The 10,073-nt window shown below is 32.5% G+C and overlaps 1 protein-coding gene across 1 annotated transcript; it reads left to right on the plus strand.

Moving 5' to 3' along the window:
* Window positions 1-5,701: 5,701 nt before the first annotated feature.
* On the plus strand, window positions 5,702-10,073 carry LOC120186381 (putative RING-type E3 ubiquitin transferase C3H69). The gene is made up of 7 exons (XM_039190328.1): window positions 5,702-5,712; window positions 6,014-6,101; window positions 6,696-7,468; window positions 7,869-7,938; window positions 8,970-9,058; window positions 9,187-9,247; window positions 9,421-10,073. Exons 1-6 carry the CDS (start codon window positions 5,702-5,704, stop codon window positions 9,218-9,220), a joined length of 1,065 nt encoding a protein of 354 aa, XP_039046259.1. The 3' UTR covers window positions 9,221-9,247; window positions 9,421-10,073.

Genomic DNA, 10,073 nt, shown 5'->3' on the forward strand with positions numbered 1-10,073 from the left:
CAACTTAAAAGGGACAAAGCTTGTAAGTGAGCTTATGGTATGTAAATGCACGTGTTGTGTGTGAGGAGAAACTCACAAACCTTTGAAAACACGACAAAAGACAACACTTTCACAAGTTCCAAAAATCTGTTCAAATCTGAAGACCACTAAAATCAAAAATCAATTAGTTAAAAATAGAATAATGCATGATATGTTGAAACTCAAAATAAACAAAAGGATCATAAATTAAATATAATTTAAGTTTGTAATTCCCAAGAATAAAAAAAACGTATAATTGTTTATGGCCTGACTCTCTAAGTCCCTAGCAAAGTCGCCAAGCTGTCATAAAGTCTCATTTGGGGATTCGTTAGACTTAAAATTTTAATTCGAGGGAAAGACGATGAAATTTAGGCTTGAAACAATTTGATTTTGAAGTCGCCACCAACCTTTAAGTTAGGTAGGTTGAAAACCTAAAACATCATTTAAATGAGTTCAGAAAAATCATTAAAAGACGGAAACAATGGTTTGTGTTTTACCAAAAATTCATTTTTAAGAGTTCGGGAGTTGATTGCGTGTGAAGAAGGGTGATCACCCCCATAACACGCAAGCCTTGGTACCTAAAACGATTATATGATGTTTAAATGTTGGGAAATTACAAACTCGAAAATATATTTAAATTATGATCCTTCTATTTATTTGAATTTATTTAAAAGATGTCAATTTTCAAAAAAAAAAAAAAAACAATGTTGCTTTTGTGAATAAGAAAATAAAAAATTTGATGACAAATGATAAATGCAGTGGGTACAAAAAAATTAAAGAGCCCAAAATATATTTTATAGAATAAAGTTGTTTATTTAACCCCAAAAAATTATAATTATTTTTATAAGAGAAATCACATCATTTTGTATGAACAATCCTTGAAATGCACTTCCTTTGTAGTTAGGAGACTTTTTCCTGGATTCCCCTCACAAAATGGTGTTTCTTTAATTTTATGGATGATATAGTTTAAAAGAGTATAATATTATATTAAATTTTATAAATGTTCAGATAAAAGAATGTCTTTTTGTGCGAACAATCCTCGAGAATGCATTTCCTTTGTAGTTAGGAGACTTTCCCATAGATTACCCTTACAAAAAGACATTACCTCACATTTTTCCTCATATCAAAGATAAAAATGAAAATAAATTAAAACAAGACAAAATAAAAATAAAACGATGTGAAAAATAATAAAATAAAAAATGTAAAAAAAATGAAGACAATCGAATACAATAAAACTTTTGTGTTACAAATCTTCGAAAAGACACTTTCCCTTGTAGTTGGAAGATGTCTCTATAAATTTTCCTCAATAAAATTTATATTTTCTATATATAAAAAATGATGATTTATATAAAAAAAATAAAGTTTGAATAATAATATAGATATGAATATATGTGTATAAAAGGGTAACAATAATAAAGATGACCAAGTTCGATTTTGAATCTAAAATATGAGTCAAACATCGGTAGCCCACTAATGTAAACAAAGGACCAACATGCAAACTCTATAAACAAACAACCAATATTAAAATACCAGCCAAATAAGAGGATAAATAAATAAGGTTGAAACGTAAATAGTGAAAAGTATAGACATTAGGAATAAATATACCACAGGCAAAATCAATAACCAAAATAAAATGAAGTGTAAGTTAAGATGCTTAAAATGAAATTACAAAAAATTAAATGCTGGAAATTAAAAGAGGCTGAAATAAAATGTAGGAAAATTAATGAGCAGAAAAATAAAATACTGGAATTTAAAGTGCGAGAAAAATAATTGAAATAAAAATAAATAAAAAAGGAAATAAATTGCATAAATTTAAAAGTTAGGGGGTTGTTTTTAACCGTTTAACCCAGACTATAAATAATGTGGATATTCCCCTAGGGTGTGTCATCACAAGGTCGTTGAATATTTGAATGTTAGAAAATTAGTGGGTTAGTTTGTGCAATAAAATAAAATGTTAGCAAGTTAGTAAGAACAATAAAAATAATAAAGTTAGTATGTTAATATGAACAATACAATAAAAGTTAGAATGTTTGTAAGTTAGTAAGAACAATAAAAATAAAAAGTTAGAATGTTAGTATGAACAATAAAATAAAAGTTAGAATGTTAGTAAGTTAGAAAAGTTAGAGATTAGTGGTTAGCAAGGTTCGAACCATAATAATGTGGATTATATCCCGAATCAGGTCACCACAAAGTCGAATCGAATAATTCAAACAAATATATAAAAATAAAATAAAATAAAATAAAAAAGTTAGTGGTTAGTAGAGTTTGAACCATAATAATATGGATCATACTTCAGATCTGGTCACCACAAGGCCGAATCGAATAATTCAAACAAATATATAAAAATAAAATGAAATAAATAAAATAAAATAAAAAAGGTTAATGGTTAGGAAAGTTCGAACCATAATAATGTGGATCATACCCCAGATCTGGTCACCACAAGGTCGAATCGAATATTAGAAACAATAAATAAATAAATAACAATGGTTAAAATGTAATAAAATAAAAGTTAGTAGTTAGCTTGAAATAAATAACATAGCATAATAGTGACTAAATTAAAAGTTAGTAAAATCTGCATGCACTTTCGAAATAAATAAGAAATGAGTGACCAAAGTGGAACAAAGGCTAAGATACAGGGGGCCTAAAGGTGATTTTCCCTCGATAATGACCAAAAAGTGAAACATGCTAAAACTAGGGGACTTGACCCGTGATTAACCCTTTACTTTGGTGACAATAGCTTGAAGCGCATTAGAAATGAAGGACCTAATGTATGATTTACCCAAAAATTAAAAACTAAAACCCCTACTTTCTTTCTTCTCCACTTACCATACGGCAACACTCACCACAAAAGCCTCAAGGCTTTCAATGCAGGCCACCGTCATGGTGGCCTCTCCTAAACTCTGACCGACGGCCGAATACAAACATAGGTAAACCGGCCTACTCTGAGCAAACCGATGTTATTCGGTTCCCTATCTATCTACAAATAACCCTCTACCGAGGCCTCCTCGAACACACACTAACGCCATAGATCGGTGAGAACCAACCCCCGACCACCACCATTGGTGGTCAGACCTTTGACCTAAGCAAATACGAACAGAAAAAAGCTCCAAAACAGCCTCCGGACACATACCGACACTCTAAACCGACATCTTAAATCGACGAACAAAAGCTCAACTTCACCGTTCGAACCATCCTAACCCAGCGACCAAGGCCAAGATCCTCCCACATTTCACATATTAATGCTAAAAAAAGTTGAAAGAAAATAAGCATAAAAAAAAGAAAAAAAGGTGAAGGAGAGAGCTTTTTAATGTTTATTGTTTCTGGTTTATATGAAAAGGGGGGGGGGGGAGAGGGTTTCTGCTTGTTTCTTTCTTCTTCTTTTTTTCGCATTTAAAGCCTGCCATAATTAAAAATGGGTAAAATTGTTAGTTTGGTCCCTGGATTTTGTTCCTTTTATTTTAGGATAAAATTAGGGTATTACAAGGGGCATACCAACTCACTAGGGAGATCATTAGGTAAAGATAGGGATGGGCAATAGACCCGAATTCGAAGGGTTTCGACCTTACTTGATTAAGTCGGGTTTTTTTTTTTAAAAAATCAGGTTCAGGTCGGGTCAGTTTTGAGTTTAGGGTGAAAATACCCGACCCGACCCGATTTTTATTGAATAAAAATAATATTTTTTTATTATTTCGGATCGGGTCGGATCGGGTTTCTAAATTATATGTCAGGTCGGATTTGGGTCGGGTGAAATTTTATTTTTATCGGGTCTCAGGTAGAGGATCTTTTGTTCTAGGGTCGGATCGGGTGGACAAAAAACCCGACCCGACCCATGCCCGTCCCTAGGTAAAGATGTGACAGGCGATAAAAAAGTAAGGCAAAGAAAAACTGACGGTACTGTTAGTTTGAATAAAATTTATTAATACACATGACATTATATTATTGGTAACTACTAAAGGCACATAAAAAGAATGATTATTGTTACTAATAAAGCTTGTATTTATATTAGTGTAACTATCTAAATTTAGTGTTTTTTTTCTTTCTAATTTGCACTTATATCACTATAAATATTAAAATTTAATATTTTTAAAATGTTTGTAATTACATCGTTATAACTTATAAGTACTTTAATTTAATCTTTTTAGAAATATTTCATCTATAAATTATAACTTAGATGACTTTATGAATTCAGTGAAGCATTAAAATATATTTTAGTCTCATACTTTTTAATTTAATGAATTTAATTTAAATTGTATGGAACCACAGAATTAACGTGCTTACGTGTAAGTATTTATTTTTAATATTTTTTTCAAAATATTTTGTGTATAAAATATTAATGATAAGTTATTTCATAATTTATAATAATAAATTGATTTGTTTTAAATTGATATGTTTTAAATTAATATATTTTAAACTTTATAACATCATGTGTAAAATGAACCTTCTTAAAATTATTTTTTGACATCAATATTAAATATTAAAATCTTATCTCAAATTTTTTAAATTTCTTTCAAAAATACTTTTTTTTATAAATCTAGTGAATGCAATGTAATATTTGTTCAAAGACACTTAACTGTTTCACAATAATCGCTTATACCTCTACATATGTGATACTCTAGCTCAGGACTTGAAAAGATAACAACAAGCCACTAAACCATTGAAATAGTTTGGTTAATGCTCAAAAATTATTTTCCAACAATTATTTTCAAAAACAATAACAAATAAGTTCTAACTTCTTTAAACATCAAAACGCTTATCATGGCTAGGATTGTAAATTTGGTGAGACCGATCGTAAATTATTTGAGTTTAACTTGACAAAAGTTTGATCAACAACCGATTTGAATGGACTCAATTCAAGTTCTAATGAGTTGAAGAGAGCTTCTTGATGACCGATTTGAAAAGCCGAACACTAATCCTCAAACTTCCCATTTGTTGCTCTAATCATGACACGAGAGAGTTGTTACATGCAATATATATATATATATATATATATATATATATATAAATAAAATAACGTCTAACAGCTGTCCGTTTTGGGTCTTTGAATCTTGTTGGTCCAGCGCAACAGCATTAAAATGTTTCATTGGTGAAAAGAAAATCCAAAATTTCTTAGGTCATTTTGAAGAACAGAATTATTATTATTTAAAATAGTTATTTTCTAATAATTTTTATTCTAATCTCACATTCCCGACTTTTCCTTCTAAACTCCATATTAACCAGTAAAGAAAATAATCAATGATTGGGATAAATGCATAAAATTAATTATAGTAGAAGGATCCAATTATGGTAGGTTAAATTATAGAGAATAAATATCGGAATCGAATAGAATACAAGGGCCAAAACCATAAATATTGTAAAGGAGGGGCATTTCCGTAATTACACAACGAGTGGCTTTTTGCAGATTTGACTCATGGAATTGTACGGAAAAACAAACTCTCAGCCAAAACAAAACAATCCAATGTGTTTATAATGTGATATGAAAACTTTGATCACATGTAAGGTAGATTGGTTACAAAAAAAACCAGTGAGCGAAAGAATCCACCTTGAATTTCGCAGATCCCCTCTTTTCTTTTCTATTTCTCTTCTTTTATTTCCACCCATCTTTCAAATCCCACCCTCCACCCCCCACTCTACCTTTTTATAATTTTGATTTCAAAGCTTTCTCTCAATCAATCGCAATTCCTCCATGCCTAAAAGGTGATGTTCTAATCTTTCAATTCTGCCTTCTTGTTGCTTCAAATTCATTTCCCTTTTTACCTGTTGATTATCATGTGTTTTTCCAACTTTCATGTTTATCTGCTGGGGAAATGAAATTTTGGAAAAATGTTTGTACTTATTTTTTATTATCAATTTTAACTGTTTTATTAGCTAGCTTCATACGCATTTGAATTTGAATTACCTAATTTCCTGGTTTCCATTATTTTGTGGATGATGTGTGGATCAATCTGGATGTAGGGCTGCAGCTTTTGTAACTGTTTAATTTTTGTTATGATTCCAGAGTTCTTTGCAAGTTCTTTCCTCATGGCGCATGCCTCAAAGGGGACCATTGTGAATTTTCTCATAATTGGAAGCATCCTCCGAATAATGTACCAACTTTCCCTTTCCTTCCCTTTGTTTTCTTTCTTCTTCTTCTTATTTGCATTTACCTAGGTCTGTAGATAAATCGAACCAACATGAATCAGTGTATGTTCATGTTTGTTCAACTTTAATAGAAAGAATACGAATAACTAAACGAACAGAATTTTAGTTCGTGTCGTTAAAAGATTTTAACTTGTTCGTTTTTGTTCATGTTCATTCCTTAAAATGATAAACGAAAACAAACAAATACAAACGAGTGCAAGCAGACATAAACATACATAACCTAACATAAATTTAAGCAATTTAGGGTATTTTTACAATCTATTGTGAAATGAAAAAAATACATATGTGAATAAATTTAAACGAACATGAACGAACAAATTATCAAATGTTTACTAATATAAATGAACGAACGAGCCTTTTATTTTTATTCGTTTATTTAATTAAATGAATAAAAAAAATTTCATGTTTATTTGTTTAATAAATAAACGAACTCTCCGTCGAATGATTCATTAAATGTATGGTTCGTTTACAGGCGTACATTTACCTATTGATGATACTTTTTGGTTACCTTATTATCGTTTCTTACCTGGTCATTGCAGATATGCACATACTATCAAAAAGGTAACTGCTTTTTTGGTAGTCGGTGCAGATATGAACACGTCAAGGCTTCACAATCGGATCCATCGGCTTCATCTTCGTCAACAGAACCTGATTCTGTACCTTTATCTTCTTCGAAAACTGCATCTGCTGAGTCGGTTGTATCTTCAGCTGCTTCTACCAAGTTTCCTGATTCCAGTAGAGCTTCTGTTGCTCTCTCCAAACAAGAAGGGAATTTGGAATCTGTGCCTCGGGATCTATCGGTTAATGGTGAACCAGTTGAGCCTAGGAGCAATAATCTGGTCGAGCGTTCTATCTGCTCGTTTGCCGCAGCTGGTAATTGCCCCCTTGGAGAAAAATGTCCTCATATTCATGGAGACTTGTGTCCCACCTGTGAAAAGAATTCTTTGCACCCTTTTAGACCTGAACAAAGGGAGGAACATATGAAAATGTGCAAGAAGAAGCAAAAATACCTTAATGCATTGAAACTTAGTCAAGAAATAGAATGTTGTGTGTGCCTGGATCGTATTCTCTCAAAGCCCACGGCAGCTGAGCGTAAGTTTGGAATTCTTTCGGAATGTAATCATCCATTCTGCATAACATGTATTAGAAATTGGCGTAGCAGTTCTCCTTCCTCCGGAATGGATGTCAATACTGCAGTGAGGGCTTGCCCAATCTGTCGCAGGCTATCATATTTCGTCATTCCAAGTGTCATTTGGTATTGGACTCCGGACGAAAAGCAGCGGATTGTTGAGGGCTACAAGGCAAAATTGAGGTAATTTCACCGCGATTGCGAAGTTTCTTATATTTCCTGCTCACATGCATTTAGATTTTAAGTTGTAAGTTGTCAGAAGTATGTAATATTTATAATTAATGGATTCTTTGGATAATCTGTAAATTCTATTTAATGATGGGGTGAATCAGATCATCTGATTCCACTACATACTTAAAGGAGGATGGAATCGGTTGGATTTAAAAGAAAAACTACATTGTAGCATGTTTTCATAATGTGATGAGCACAAGTCACTTTAGTGTTACAAATCTGAGCTTCAGGCTTGTATACCTATATAACATAAGGGAAAATGCTGAACTTAGGTTTTTGTAGATTTGTATGGCAATTTTGCTTTTCTAACTAGTTAATCATTTTCTGTTCTATTGTTTCTTCACCTGTGCAGGTCCATAAATTGCAAGCACTTCAACTTTGGAAATGGGAACTGTCCTTTTGGTAATAGTTGTTTTTACAAGGTAAATAATTTTCATTCATTCTTTAACTCACTGCAAAACCTATAAATTTCTTCTCTCAGTACTTAAATGTCCTTTTTTTTTGGATCATGTCAACTCGAATCTGTTTAGATGTGGATTTAAATTATCATTTTATGCTTCTCCTTTTTCCCTATCTTGTTTTTTTTTTTTGTGGTGATTCCTCACCCTTTTCTCTCTTGTTCACTACAGTTGAATAATGATTTAGCTGGTTCTTAACCCAATCCCAGCTGTGATATCTAACAGTTGGACGTTTATTTGAAGAGGCCAGTATAGGAAAATAATTTTTTTTTGCACTCAGAACATTTGAAAAAACTCGGCATTTGATGTCTTATTCAGATACTTAATTACAGAAGACGAAATGATTATTGTTTATACTAAAGATTTTCAAAACAATATTTTAACATCTATCGAGAGGCCTTGTTATCAATGCAGCTAGATTTTGAACCAATCGACTCCTCAAGCAATGAGGAGTACATTCTTTATCAAGTTCCTAAGTTTATTTGTAATTTTCTTCTGCTGGAATTTTGGAAAGGTGGTATTTGATACGATGTCACTTTTTTCAACCATGAGAAGATTGATCTTGGTGTTTGTTAAGTTGATCATTGCAGATTGTCTAGATTTGAGACTTTAACTGCGATCGGAATCACGTCACTAGAGTTTAAATTACTTTTCTTGATGGTTTAAATTAGTTTGATGGATTTGATGATATGTAAATCATGAAGTTTATATAACTGTTCTCTAGAGGATTTATTATTCATGCCTCCTAGACGTGCATATGTAAGTTCAAAAGGTTTTCTTATGTTTTCGGGAAAAACTTACTGGAAAAACACAAGCCAAGCGTTTCTGGTTAAAGAAATTTCTTTTGATCAAATAGGTGGCTGCATGAAGTCGTATCATTTGAATGTCGTACTTCAAAAATGGCATATTTTTCCTTTGTAGTGTACCCTTGCATCTTTAGTGGTCTGTTCTAGCTGTTGTTATACCATTTTTATTGTTATGTTCTATTTTTGTAGCATGCATGTCGAGATGGTCAGCTGGAGGAAGTGGCTTTACGTCATCTTGGAGTTGAAGATGGGCAGACCATCATAACTAAAAATATTAGGTATCCTCTATTCCTATTTTGTACATTTTTTTTGCAGACTTTGCTTGGGAAACTAAAGCAGTTTCTGCTTTCATTTGTTAGTAGTTTTCTCTTTCCATTCTTGCTTACAATACTGAGGGTTTTTGCAGGTTGTCCGACATTCATAGTGACTATGGACACTAGGTGAATGTTCGCAACATTTACTAGAGTGTGAGTACCTCCACAAATCTGGTTATTGTATTAGGTAGACGGCTTGGCATTGATCATTCTGATTCAGTTATCATCTGATTTATAATTATGAATTCTCCAGTTTTTCTCCAATATTACTGTATATTCCTCCAAGATGTTTCGTTCATATTCCAAAATACTTTACGTGCATGCAGGATATCTAAATAATGCAAGGGCCTATATGCAGCTTTGATGAAAAAGTTATTTCTTCAGTTTTTACTGTTGCTCTCCATATCAAAAGGTGTGTATTCACAAACCAATCTTTCGGGGGGGGGGGGGGGGCACAGGTAGTTCCATGTCGTAATTGTATGTCTTTGCTATCCACGAGTCGGTAAAACATCGGTTTTTAACGAAATGCAGGATTGTTGATAAGAGAAACAAAGCTTGGAATCATGGGGGGGGGGGGGTGCGGGGCTATGCAATATAAAGTGCAATCTCATCTTTATAATGATGGATGGATAAATATAATATATGTTGAAAGCAAGCAATGGGAATGGAATGTATGAAGTAGCCATTGGTGATTAAATTTGAATAATGGATGAGTGGCAGTGAAAAATGCTACATGCTTCCCTTAATCAAGTGGGACACTTGGAGCTGTATATTGGGTCCCGTCTCTCTGGCAGAGCTATAGAGAGATGAAAAGTGAAAAGGGGGCAGCAGAAGCAGTGTTGTTTGTTGAAATGTTGAGCCTTCCCATGCTTTGATCCTGTATATGTAATGTGCTGAATATTGTGTACACATTGGCTTTTGGATATGAATACATAGAAGCTCCCGATACCTTATACAATAATTATTCTACTTTAATTAA

This window comes from Hibiscus syriacus, unplaced genomic scaffold (genome assembly GCF_006381635.1).
Source record: "Hibiscus syriacus cultivar Baekdansim isolate YM2019G1 unplaced genomic scaffold, ASM638163v2 tig00004013_pilon, whole genome shotgun sequence".
Lineage (NCBI taxonomy): Eukaryota > Viridiplantae > Streptophyta > Magnoliopsida > Malvales > Malvaceae > Hibiscus > Hibiscus syriacus.

Bases quoted from the DNA above. Each gene is read 5' to 3' on its own strand.
- LOC120186381 (XM_039190328.1), top strand. The intron at 7,469-7,868 runs GTAATTTCACCG...TCACCTGTGCAG, and splicing joins GGCTACAAGGCAAAATTGAG to GTCCATAAATTGCAAGCACT. The intron at 9,059-9,186 runs GTATCCTCTATT...GGGTTTTTGCAG, and splicing joins ATCATAACTAAAAATATTAG to GTTGTCCGACATTCATAGTG.